This window comes from Neovison vison, chromosome 8 (genome assembly GCF_020171115.1).
Source record: "Neovison vison isolate M4711 chromosome 8, ASM_NN_V1, whole genome shotgun sequence".
NCBI lineage: Eukaryota > Metazoa > Chordata > Mammalia > Carnivora > Mustelidae > Neogale > Neogale vison.
This window is the reverse complement of record NC_058098.1, coordinates 70,760,619-70,774,238: the sequence shown is the minus strand read 5'-3', so window position 1 is coordinate 70,774,238 and position 13,620 is coordinate 70,760,619. Positions and strand designations below refer to the sequence as shown.

The following is a 13,620-nucleotide window of genomic DNA, read 5'->3' as shown; positions in this document are numbered from 1 at the left end:
AGATCACAGGCAATGTTTTGTGTGCAAATTGATTGATTTGAACCTGTTGTAATAATTACTCTGCAGGGTCATCAGTCCATAGCACTAGTATCTTAGACATAGTAGGAAAGCATGGATTTTGGAATCTTATAGACCTGGGCTCAAATCCCAGCTGTGCCATGTCCTGACTGTGCCATCTTTGACAAGTTGCTTAATTTCTCTGAGTCTCAGTTTCTTCATCTCTAAAATAGGTATAATACCTATCTTACAGAGTTGTTGGAGGATTTAATGATATATGTACATAGGAACCTGATGTATGATGGGTGTCAAATAAATGTTTATTTGTATTCTCACAATTTGAAGAAAACTTAATAAGATCCACATCAGTTTGAAGGCATTTACTTAAATTACAGAGGGTCTGGACATTAAGAACTTCTTACCTAGAAGGACTTGCAGTCCCACTATGTGAAAACAGGGAGAGGAATAAAATAGGCTTCCAATGTTTTAACAGTACTTCAGTGTTTTGTTTTTACTTTTGTTCTGTAGGAGCATCTACCTAGAATCTTTTACATACTTTTCATTCTTCCTTTATTCCTTCTTCTTCCTTTCTTCTTTCTCCCACCTTGTCCTGCAGGGGAGCAGAGGAGTGGGTGGGAGGGTAGGTGGGGAGGGTCATGAGCACAATGTCAATGTAATGTTGCCACTGTAACTAGTGATGGCCCATGTGTTCCTGAGGACCATGCTGGAGAAGCTGGACTCATGCGAAACCCCTTATTAAAGAGTAGCCCTGACTGCAAGCATTGATGGTGGTAGAGCCAGCCCCTGCCATGAATCATTTTCATGATAGTCAAGGCAGGAATCAACATTGGTTCAGAATATCCCCACCCTTCTTCCCTGGAATGGAAGGCTGGAGGACACTTAAAGGGAAATCTATTCTACAAACAGGAAGGCAGGCAGGGCAGAAGTGAATACAATGAGGTAGTGCAAAGATCAACTTCATGAGGGCATGATCTCCTAGAAGCTGTGGTTTATTCATGGTCAGGGAGCCTAGCAAGTTGTTTATTTAGGGCCTTCATCTTCATCACCTCCTGCTCAGTCTCTCTCATACCTGTGTTCACCTGGTGGATTTATGGAAGGATTTTGTACAGTCTTAGAAACTTCTGACACTTGTAGTAGGATCTGTGTTAGATTTCTTCCCTTTTGGAAAATGTGCTTGCCTATTTCAAGAATGTCCTTTCCATTTCTTATTCCCAGGACTGCACAATGTGCTTTATCTCTTCTTTCAGACATAAGTGTGAAGAGAGAGACACTCCATCCTTGAAAAAATGTTCATCCATGGCCAAATCTTTTTTTCCCATTTCCTCAGATAGTTTGGGAAACTAGTGCTACTCTCTGGCTTTGTACTGATCTCCCAGAGCAGGTGGGCACTCTTGGCTCTATTTGTCAGAGTATAATTGGAACAAGGAGCCATGTGACATATTGGTATGCAGATCATGTGACAATGGAATGAGGAACAAAGAGCAGGAGGCTCAGCCTTCAGGCGAACAACCAATTTGGGAATGAGAGCTGCTCATATTTTCGGTTTATCTTTTTAATGCTAATTATCTGTTTCTTGTTCTCAAATTTAGAAGCTGTTGACCCAGCTCAATTTTAGATACCCAGAAACTATCCACCAAATATATGCCTCCAATATAACTTGGGGGTTCATTAGATTAATTAATTAATAGTGGTTAATAAATGCTTTGAAATATTTTTATTAAAAGGGCCACCTAAGTACAAAGTGTCATTATAATCAGGTCTAATGAGGTCAGTGGTTTAAAGAGAGGGTTTTAAAACCATATATAAAGCTCCTCCAACCATCAGTGGTACAGGATGAAGGTAAGAAGAGGCAGGTAAGTCTACGTGCTGGCATTTAGAATCTCCTCCATAGGGGCAGAGCCACATTGAAGTTTACTTGGATCAAAGAAAGGTAATCATAAAGCTACCAACTAATGGGTTCTCAAATTGTTTAACTCGTCTTTTAGGGCAAAAGCCACTGCTTTGTTAAAGCCTGGCGTGCAGAGTAGTGCTGAAGACAGGGGACTTTCCTAAACGGAGGGGAGAGACTTTCTCTGCAAGGTCACAAACCAGGTTAGTGCTCACCTTCTTGTATTATGTAGAACAATTAAGTTGTCTTTTGAATGAAAACAAAGATAGAGTTGATGGGGGAAGCACAGGGGAGCACAGCAAACCTCTTCTGAGTCATGATCTCTGATGCTCCTCTCAGTGGCTTACCTTGGTTTTCTAAGGAGACTACAATAGAAGAATGGGAACAAAATTGTGATATGAGCAAGACTGGAGAAAGGATGGGCATATGTGTTAGCCTAACATATTTAAGATATTTGTAGGCTCATGTCAATATGAAATTGGATTAAAATGAGTTGGAAGATTATACTTAGGAAAGAGTGATCCAATGAATCATAATACTGAGACTATGAGACTAATATCTTGGAACTGGGAAAAAGGTATTATACTGGAAATGATTCTGTACTTTCTTTTAGTTAAAACACATTTCCTTCAGGAAACTTTTAAGTTTTAAAATTAACCAGTTTCTCTTTCGAATTATAATAGGAGCTGTAGGATAAGATTCACAACCATGCTGTCCTCTATCCTGTTTTGGGGACTTATTGCCCTCATTGGTAAGTCATTGATTGACATTTAGCATCTTTTGCAGGGTGTCTACAAAAACGTGTAGCATAGTCATGAATCAGAAAGAGCAATGATTACATGTAATCATTAGGGCTCTCCTAATCAGCCTGGCCATCAATCAGCTGCTGACATCTATAATTAACAGTGTATTCTGCTTGCCAAGCAGGTAAAGGCACTATTAGTGGGAATTTATGGAACAGTGCCTTCGGAGGCAAGACATATGAAGATAAAATTATTAATACCAGGCAGTAAATAAGAGTTAAATGAGTATAGACAGAAAAAGACTCTAGTCTGGGAAGAGTTTAGGATAAAGAGTTCACATCTAGTCAGGATGTTGAGACCAAAAAGTGGAGGAAGAAGAATGTTTGGTATTATTTGATAAGAGAAGAAAAGAGTCTGCTGGATGGGTAGAATGCCTTTTGTATAGGGAGGCAGAAATGCATGAAGAGTATTGGGAGGGGGAACCTGGGTGGCACAGTGGGTTAAGCCTCTGCCTTCGGCTCAGGTCATGATCTCAGGGTGCTGGGATCAAGTCCCGCATCAGCCTCTCTGCTCAGCAGGGAGCCTGCTTCCTCCTCTCTCTCTCTGCCTGCCTCTCTGCCTACTTGTGATCTCTCTCTCTGTGTCAGATAAAGAAATAAAATCTTTTAAAAAAGAGTATTGGGAGTACAGTAAATAGATCAGTGCAATAATACAGAAGTGAGGACTTCTGAGGATAAGGCTAGAAAAGTAGGCTGGTGAGATGCTGAGGGACTTTGAATAAGAAAAGATTGAAAATTTGACTTGGGAAAAATGAAAAGTCATTGTAAACAATGTTCAAGTTGTCTTTATGAATAGAGTGAAGATTGAGAAGAAAGTGTTTCTATAATGTTTAATTCTAAATTTGAAAAAGTGAGGTTATAGAAAACTGATAATTTCTGACTATTTATATGGTCAAAGGCAGAGGAACATAGTTTTAAATTTTTATTCCTTCTTTAATTTCCAGGTAGGAGCAGAGTTATATAGCAAGTAGGCTAATTATGAGCTACTCTACTACCTATGTTTAACTGAAAGGGGACTATAATTAAGAAAGACCTGTGTGTTTATGATGTCAACACAAGTAGTGTAAAGTCCATGGTCATATTCTAATTCCCTTAAAGCAAACTTAGGTATGTAAGCTGGGAATCCCGGTTAACCTACGCCTTATACCTAAAGACTCTGGTTCAATAGACCTGGTATGAGGAGTCCATAAATATGCATTTTAAATAGGCATCCAGATCACATTGATAACTGTGGTCTGTGGGCTACACATGGAGCATAGCAAAGGTCAGATCTCCAGTAAAAAGAAATTGAAACTTTTTTTTTTCAAGATTTTATTTATTTATTTGTCAGAGAGAGAGACAGAGAGCACAAGCAGGGGCAGCAGACAGAGGGAGAAGCAGGGTCCTCGCCAAGCAAGGAGCCCGATGTGGCACTTGATCCCAGACCTGAGCCAAAGGTAGATGCTTAACTGACTGAGCCACCAGGTCTCTCAAATGTAAACTTTTGACATATGGACTTGATCCAGATAACTTAGATAATTCCTTTACTTCTCATTCATTCATCAATCTATCCATCCATCCATCCAATATCCATTCACAAATATTTATTGAATGTCCACTTTGTGGGGTGCCTAGGTGGCCCAGTCAGTTGAATGTCTGCCTTCAGCTTGGGTCATGATCCTGGGGTCCTGGGATCGAGTCCCACAACAGGCTCCTCACTTGGTGGGGAGTCTGCTTCTCCCTCTCCCTCTGTCCCTGCTCTCTCTCTAATAAATAAATAAAAATTTTTTTTAAAAAAAGAATGTCCACTTTGTCCCAGGCACTATTCTAGGTGCTGAGGAGGATATAGGATAGGGAAAAATGTATTCTAGTGAGAGGAATAGATAGGAAAAAAAATAGAGGAAGAAATATAAGAAGGAAGGAGGAAGACATATCAGGTGGTGACAGGTGATGTAAATAAAATAATGTAAGGCATGAGTGTGTTGCCTTTTTAATGTAGGTAGAAAAAAAGACTCTTTAATAAGGTAAGTAAATATTTGTTGTAGAATGTTTCAAACACATAAAATGGGGGAGGCAACAGTATAACTCCCATGTACCATCATCAAACATCTGTGGTTTTCAACACTTTGCTTTCTTATTTTATCTATCCCTCATCTCTGCATTTTTTGGGAGGGGAGGAGGTTAGAATATTGTAAGACAACCCAAAAGATCAAAACATTATATCTACAAATGTTTTTGTATGTGTCTAAAATGTGTAAGGACCAGCTCTGGTACAAGAAGATGTTCCTGGCTCACCTGAACCATTTCCTGCCCCAGACCAGAAATGAGACTTTTTCTGAAGTGCACTGGTTCCTCTGAGTGGGAAATAGTATTTAGAGACCACAGTATAAGTCCCAGGGGTGCTCCATTGCTATGGGGTGTAATTCCTTCCAGGTCTTTTCAGTGGGGAGAACTTAGGCAGTATATATATATTTTTTTTAAAGAGAAAAATAATTATGTATTCATACTGATATTCCATATTAATATTTATGAATACAAAGGATATACTAAAATCCTGGCTCCTAATAACATTAACACGATTAGTTATTTACATATATTAATTTCAAAATAACTATGGCAGTATTACCTACCAACGATGATCCTGTGCATATAGTTTAAGATTTACTTATGATTCTTCATGTTAAAGGATGTATTCCACTAGTGGTATATATATTTACACTGACTTGTTTTTAAGTAGCCAGAAATGATCCTCCTCTATGTGTTAATTAAATTTTCAATTTGATATAATGTTAGATTTGTCTTTTACTTTTTAGGATTTTTTCTATTCAATTTAAAATTTTAAATTATAGAACTATTTACATGGCTCCAAAATAAAAACTATAAAAAAGGTACATTTAGAGAAGTCTCACCTCTATCCCTGTCCCTTTTACATCTTCTTATCTTGCCCCACAACTAACAATATTTACTAGTTTTTGGTTCATCTTTGTACTGTTTCTTTTGAATATATAGGGAAATCTCTCTCTCACACACACATACACAAACACATACAATCATATTTTCTCCTTTTTTCAAACAAAGAATATAATTCTAGAAATATTATTCTGTACCTGGAAATAATGCTATAGAAAGTTATAGAATCATATATCTATACAGTTCTTCCTCTTTCCTTTCTGCAACTGCATAGTAATCAGTGTGTGGAAGTGGCTTAGCTTCCTCAGTCCCTATATGGATGACACGTGTATTGTTCCCAGACGTTTCCTGCTATAAATAGTGCTGAAACAACAGCCTATTGCAAAATCTCCTTCCACAGCAATGTGTAAGACTGACACTTCCCCCACAGCCTCATTGTCACAATACATTGTCAAATTTTTTGATTCTTGCCAATTAAATAGGCAAAATGTAATGTCTTGGTGATGTTTTATTATAGTATTCTCTTTTGAGTGTGGTTGAGCACCTTTTTATACATTTAAGGATTCCTTTCTTTTTTATCTATGAACTGTTTATTCATATCTTTCACTGATAGGTGGTACTTGAACAGAATCCTGAAGGCAGTGAGGCAGCAAATCATGTACATACCTGGAGAAATAGCATTCTAGGCAAAAGGGTCTATAAATATAAAGGCCTTGAGGCAGAAACCTGAAGGAGAATCAAGAAAAATGTGACTGGAGAAGAGTGAGGAAAGGGAAGGAAAAGTCGGAAAGTGAGCAGGGACCAGATCAGTCAGGGATTGAAGTCCACAAATGAATGATCGGAAAACCACTGGAAGGTTCAGAGAGAGGAATGATATGATCCCATGCATGTTTCCAGAAACCAGTCTGGGTGCTGGGAAACAGACTGCAAAGCTTGGGGAGGAAGATCGATTAGGGAGCTTTTATAATAATCAAGATGAGCAATGGTTGTAGTTTGGACCCTGGTGGTAGCAGGTGTGGTGAAAAGTGGTCATATTTTGGTTATATGTTGTCAGTGTGCACCCTCACTCACAGCTTCTACACCTCTATCTTACATATGATCTATGTCACGGAAATCTATCTATTCATTCACTCATGTGTATTTCCTACACATATTGGATGCACAAAGTTCTATGCTGAGGGCCATGGAGACTGCCAATGCCATGCTCTTTGCATCACATGGAAATCCACACTACTTAGAGAAATTTAATGGCTTTGCTGATTTCTACTGGTTTTGTTATCTAAATAGGCTTTCTAAGTATTCTGAGTTACTTGACAGTTTCACCATCTGACTTTCTGATGCATTTATAATAGCTTTTTTTTTTTTTTTGCCTGTTTGTAGTTAGGAGAAAGTAGATTGTACCTGTATTTTCATTTGTTTTGATAAGCTTTTTTTAAAAGATTTTATTTACTTATTTGACAGACAGAGATCACAAGTAGGCAGAGAGGCAGGCAGAGACAGAGGAGGAAGCAGACTTCCCGCCGAGCAGAGAGCCCGAGGTGGGGCTCGACTGGGATCATGACCTGAGCCAAAGGCAGAGGTTTTAACTCACTGAGCCACCCAGGTGCCCCGATAAGCCTTGTTTTTTAAAAAGTTAATCTTTAGAGTTGCTTTGTTTTCCTTCTAAAATCCATATTTATATGGAGTAGTTCCAATGATTGTGTGCCTAATTCTAAGATAGTTTCTTTATACTGTCAAGTTAATCAGAACTAGACCTACAGTAAATGGATAAAATCCATCTCTCTATTAAAAAACACCATTCACAACGCTAACTGAAACAATGTAGTATTTTACATCAAATATTTTAACAAATATATTTCTTATAACAAGTATTTGTAGTCTTAAGATATAAGTCAACAGTTCCAGGAGCTATTAGAACAAATTTTTCAATTTACAGAAAAGCTCTTTATCTCTTTTAGTAAATAGACTTGGACAGTAAGTCACTTCATAAGGACAAAATAAAAAAATAAGAATAGGATTTAACTTAAGTTTTTATGGTAGGTTGAATTTTATTTCCAATTTTACTAATTATACTTAGAAGCTCAACTACACAGAAACATGATATAAAATGGACATTTTAAGTTAATGGTACCCTTCCTTTTTAATGTAAGTGCTTTAGTACCCTTCTTTCTTATTTTCTTAAGCAAAGGCAATTGTTAATCCAGATGTTTACATCCCCAGATGTAGAAGTGGTAGAAGTGTCTTAAAATTTCTCTCAGAGTTCCTGCTTAAAACTCTAGTGGCAATTTTAATTCTGATCAAGATTGCAGAAAATGTTTTTGAGACCTATAAAAATTGGTTTTCATAATACTTTTTACAATGTTTAGAATTAAGTACTTCTTTAAAAATTTTGGGGGGTTCCTGGCTGGTTCAGTCAGTAGAGCATGTGAGTCTTTTTTTTTTTTTTTTTAACTGATACCTGATTTTTTAGTATCTTTTTAAAAATTTATTTATTTATTTATTTATTTGTCAGAGAGAGAGAGAGTGAGAGAGTGAGAGCGAGCATAGGCAGACAGAGTGGCAGGCAGAGGGAGAAGAAGGCTCCCTGTCGAGCAAGGAGCCCCATGTGGGACTCATCCCAGGAAGCTGGGATCATGACCCAAGCTGAAGGCAGCAGCTTAACTGACTGAGCCACCCAGGCATCCCGAGCAGGTGACACTTGATCTCCAGGTCATGAGTTTGAGCCCCACGATGCTTAAAAAAAAATTTTTTTTAAGGTTGGAGAAAACGGGTTGGGGGAATCTTCTGTTTTGTGTTCTCTGATGAGCTATCCTAGGGGTCTTCGAGAGCATGTTAGGAAAGAGTAAGTATGGCTTCACCTTGGTGAGCCTTCACCTTGGTTTAGTAATGCTTGTTATAGCAACTCGAGCAATATTTCTCACAAGTTTCCTGAGAATTATCATTCTCTCCCCCCAGGCACTTCTAGGGGCTCGTACCCCTTCACTCACTCAATGAACCCTCACCTGCATCCCCGCTTGTACCACGGCTGCTATGGTGATATCATGACCATGGAGACCTCTGGTGCCACCTGTGATATAACCAGGTTGATGAACTGTGGTAAGTGAAAAGCAAAGCAAATATTTGGCTTTCCCCCTTTCATCATTTTCATATTCTCCCTTTCATCATTTTCATATTCTTTTTTAGGAGGTAGCTTAATTTTGAAAAGGTATAATTGCTGTTATAGCAAAAGATCAAAGTTAAAAATTAGAAGTAAGTGGTGCCTGGGTGGCTCAGTGGGTTAAAGCCTCTGCCTTCAGCTCAGGTCATGATCCCATTGTCCTGGGATCAAGCCCCACACTTCCCTCTCTCTCTCTGCCTGCCTCTCTGCCTACTTGTTATCTCTGTCTGTCGAATAAATAAATAAAATCTTTAAAAAAAAATTGCACTAAAAAAAATATAAATAAATAAAAAAATAAAATAAAATTAGAAGTAAGCAGAATCTTGACAAACCTAGCAAACTACTTCTACTCATTTTCCCTCAGTCTTTCCAAACCTTACCTAAATTTGTTTATTTCTACATAAATAAATGATTGCTTACATAAAATATTAAATTCTGCCTTTATTTTTTGTTTGTTTTATTTACTTCATGTTATAGCATTAGCTTTTTAAGAGAGCCTCTTGCTCTTTGTACATCCTCTCTTTTGTAATCCTGTTCCAAAGTCTTCTTCATGTTATCCCAGTATTAGAACATCAGCGCTGGAAGCAACTACAAGGTCAATCTAATCCTACCTCCCCAATTTATAGATCTGAAAACTGAGGCTCAGCAAGAAGAGACTTCTCATGGGCCTGGAGCTAGGTAGTAGCAGAACCAGACTCAAATTTAGGTTGGCTGACTTCTAGTTCAAGAGTCTTCCCAAGGCACCAATGTGGCAGGTAACAGAAGAACAAGAAAGAGAGCAGAAATGGTACTGCCTGGGGTTGTGGACCTTTCTGGGTTTATGCAATTAGAGATTTAAAAAAATGTCCTAGAATAGTTGTCCCAAGCTGTGGGCTGTGGTCGGGGGCTGTGATTGACTTACTAAACTTTGAAAAAGGGTTCTCTTCTGGAGTAAACAGTTTATTTTCTATTGACTTAGGGATCCGTGGTTCTGAAATGTTTGCTGAGATGGATTTGAGGGCCTTAAAGCCCTACCAGATTCTGATCAAAGAAGTTGGGCTGAGGTACTGTGTGGACCCTGCTCTCATCGCAGCCATAATCTCCAGAGAAAGCCATGGTGGAGCTGTCCTACAAGATGGCTGGGACCACAGGGGACTTAAATTTGGCTTGATGCAGGTACTTGGCCAGAAAATTTCAGTCAGCCCCACTTCATCCTTCCTTATGCAAGCTCAAACCAAACTAGATGTCTATTGGTAGTACTTCAGAACACCCTGGTATTTCAGATAATTTGTACTTCTGTATTTCTGTAACATGTCTTTGGTATTTAATTCCAGATTTAGCAGTTTTTGGGTATCTTCAGGAAAAGTATTTTATCAGTTTTAAAACTACAGTTTGCAATTAATAATATGCAAAGCACTTAAATTGAGAAAATCTTACAAAGGGCACTGATTAGAGGTGTATATTTGGGGTTCATAAAGTAGTGAATTTTATCTATGGATCAAAACACTGTAATTAAGCTCTACTTGAATCAAACGGTTCGTTAGGCAAATTGGAGGAAGGGGATCCAAATTATCTGGATGTTTGAATTTTTATTTTAAATTGTCTGTGGAGACCTAAGCTTTGAACTATCTCAATTAGAAACGAATTTTTATTTTTGACTGCAAATGTCTAGTCATTGAATGCTAATTATTTGTTTTGAAAAATTTTCATATATGTATATGAGAGTTTAATGAAAACTATACCACACCCACATCTCCCAAATCATACTTTGTTTATCTGACTCTCTTTTCTGTAAGAGAAGGTAGAATTGATTCTGTGGAGATAAAGTAAGGGGGCCGAGGCCAGTGGCTCTGTACTTGAACACAAGGAATAGAAATCAGGAATACTAGAAAAATGTGAAGCTTCATCCAGATGCTGACATTATTATCTGATTTTTCTAGCTTGATAAAAAAATTCATCACCCTGTTGGTACCTGGGACAGCAAAGAACACCTTTTGCAGGGTGTTGGAATTCTAGCAGACAAAATTAAGGCAATCCAGAAAAAATTCCCCACGTGGAGTGTGGCTCAACACCTGAAAGGTAGGTCATGTTTGTGGAGCTTTGTTTAAAAAAGCAGTGCGTGAGACCCCTGAAGGCCAGATGTGCCCTGGGCCTCCCTGGGAGTATTCCCAAGGGGTCAGCAGTGGGGCTGGACAGAACTGCCAAAAGGCTGCACTAATGTTCTTTGAACAACTGAGCTACTTTGAGGGGTCTTCCTCCCCAACTTCCATTTCCCCTCCTGCCAGATGTTGGTGTTCATATCATATCTCACATCAGTTAATGCAAAAACTATTGCAAAAAGAATGTTTGCCTTCCTCTGATAGTTTTTTTCCTAATGCAAGAAATCAACCACTTTCTTTGTTTGAACAAATGTTTACTCTGAGATGTGATACCAGGGCTTTCAGTATCATATCTAAGTGGAGATCTCTGCTTGGCTGATCACAGACCTCAAGTTCCGCATCATCCAGATTGAATTAAGTCACTAGCTTCCCACCATAAGCTTGCTCTTTTTTCTGTTTTTCTGTCTCTTCTCTTTTTTTTTGTCTCTGTGAATTGCACCATAATATTTCTAGTCATTCCAGCCAGAAAACCAGATTGTTTTTTTAGGTTCTCTGGTTCATTCTGTTTTTATATCCAACCACATCAAGCCCTATTAAGTGTACCTCTTACAGACCCATGGCGTATATATAACTTTCTCCTCCCACATTTACCATCCTTAATTGAGAATAAACAATTTCTGTTTTTAATTTCAAGGTCCTTGGAATCAGGGATCAGGATAAGGGGTCTTTTCCTCTATATATTAGAGCAAAGCACAGTCATGTAAACACATAAATAACTACTGAAGATTAAAATTTTGAGGTAAAATCACATACACACATGCATACGCACATATATCCCTACAAAAAAAAATTATGTCTTGGGTACCATTATGTACCCTGCACTCGTGTGGCACCCATCCTGGCACATAGTAGGTGCATAAAAACATTTATTGAATGACTGAATGAGGCAGTGAATAAATGAGTAAATTTTAAAAAAATGAGTAAGTTATTTAATGACTGGGAGAATGCTATAAATATTCTCAGACTGAAGATTTGCTGGGGATCAAGTTTTGCCAGGCCTGAACTACATTAGAAGCAAATATGGATTTTGCAGGAAGAAAAACAAAAGTCTTTTAAAAGGAGAGAGAAGGAAAACAAACTGGAATTTTCCCAGAGATTCTTGAGGTGGTTGAGCTTTTCAGGAAGGGAGGGAAGGAGAAGGAGAATTTGGGACTGCCTGCTTTGAAAAAACTTGCCTGGAGGGCTGACATCCTGATGATGCTCATTTCTTATTTCTGCTGAAAGTTAATATTTCAATCTGAATCTCTATTTCATTTCAGGTGGTCTCTCAGCCTTTAAGTCAGGAATCGATTCCATTGTCACCCCAACGGACATAGACAATGACTTGGTCAATGATCTTCTTGCCCGAGCTAAATTCTATAAAAGACATGGCTTCTAAGCAAAAGCTCTGTGGATGGCCGTGTTGACAGGTGTTCAGATGGCCCCTCTTTGTGAGTTTGATATGGATGTGTTGTAGTCAACACAAAGAAATGGTTGCACTTATGACAGAAAATTCAGTTTTCTTAATGCAAATAAGCATCAAAAAGAGAAAAAGAAAAGGAAATCTACCCAGTTCATAATATGATTTCCATAAAATGTTCACAGACATATATGCACAATTATTTTATAGTAAATGTGAATATCATGGTAAGTGACATCTACATATTTCAATGGACCCTATTTTATTCCATGATTTCAAAGCCTGCTGACTCTGTTATACCAAATTGCTAACAGGAGAGTCTGACCTGAGCCTTTATCCTTTTTCAAGTATTTGTCCAAGCCACTAGGGCTTTGATTGTGAGATATGATTAACTCATAAGCTAGTCAACCTGTGGGACAATGAAGAAATAAGAGATGGAATTCTAGCTTCACAAGTAACTGAGAGCTGACTGTGGTGAAACTGATCTTCCAAAAGTGAATGCCATGTCCCTGGTTCACACCAACCTTCTGTGTCATCTTCCTCTTGTTTGCTGAAGATCCAGGGAATTGCTTCTTCTATTTTCAGGAATTTCTGCCACACACTTGTTCAAGGAGTCCACTCCCCACAAAACGTGACTGAAGATAAGCATATAGGACCTGAATGAGTTTATGGTTCTTTAATTGCAAGCAAAAGTAACTAGTTCTGGGAAGTTGAAGGAATAAAAGGCAATTATTAGAAGGCTATCAAAAGACTCATAGAAACAACAAGGTCAAAGACATGAAGAGAAACCAGGCAACTCTGTGCAGCAGGAACCAGTTGACCATACTTGATAGCATCCTCAATGCATGAATGAATAAGCACTCTCCTTGCATAAATGTACTCCAGAGAGTTTTTCTTCCATCCTTTCATCATTCTGCTTCACTTTCATAGTTCCAGGAGAGAGACTCTGATGGGCTTATCTTGGGTCAAATACATTCCTACACCTTGGCTACTCTGCTCTTAGGTCTTGTCCAGACTACTCACAATGGAAAAAAGTTCCCTAGAATGAAAAACCTGGTGCAGTTTGTGGCTTTACTACCATCCTCAGAAGAGGGCACAAATAATAATGTTGGAGCGTAAAACCCTCAAAGTCCTTGCCGACAATGGCTCCTGCTTGGCTTTTAGCTTTTGGCGGGAATATTTGACAAAAATTTCTACCCATTACTTTTCTTTCTAAGAAGGAATCAAAATTAAACCCACCTACCTCCGAGTGCCCACGGAGAAAGCTTGGTAAATCTTCTCCGTGCAACAACCTTTTAACCTAGCCTGAAGATTTGACTCAGGCAGAAC

At 38.4% G+C, this 13,620-nt stretch overlaps 1 protein-coding gene across 1 annotated transcript; it reads left to right on the top strand.

Moving 5' to 3' along the window:
• Nucleotides 1-2,085: 2,085 nt before the first annotated feature.
• Nucleotides 2,086-12,270, top strand: LYG2 (lysozyme g2). The gene is made up of 6 exons (XM_044262444.1): nt 2,086-2,109; nt 2,590-2,657; nt 8,553-8,693; nt 9,713-9,909; nt 10,674-10,812; nt 12,152-12,270. Exons 2-6 carry the CDS (start codon nt 2,615-2,617, stop codon nt 12,268-12,270), a joined length of 639 nt encoding a protein of 212 aa, XP_044118379.1. The 5' UTR covers nt 2,086-2,109; nt 2,590-2,614.
• Nucleotides 12,271-13,620: the final 1,350 nt, after the last annotated feature.

Bases quoted from the DNA above. Each gene is read 5' to 3' on its own strand.
- LYG2 (XM_044262444.1), top strand. From the start codon at position 2,615: ATGCTGTCCTCTATCCTGTTTTGGGGACTTATTGCCCTCATTG. The intron at 8,694-9,712 runs GTAAGTGAAAAG...CTATTGACTTAG, and splicing joins AACCAGGTTGATGAACTGTG to GGATCCGTGGTTCTGAAATG. The intron at 10,813-12,151 runs GTAGGTCATGTT...ATTTCATTTCAG, and splicing joins TGTGGCTCAACACCTGAAAG to GTGGTCTCTCAGCCTTTAAG.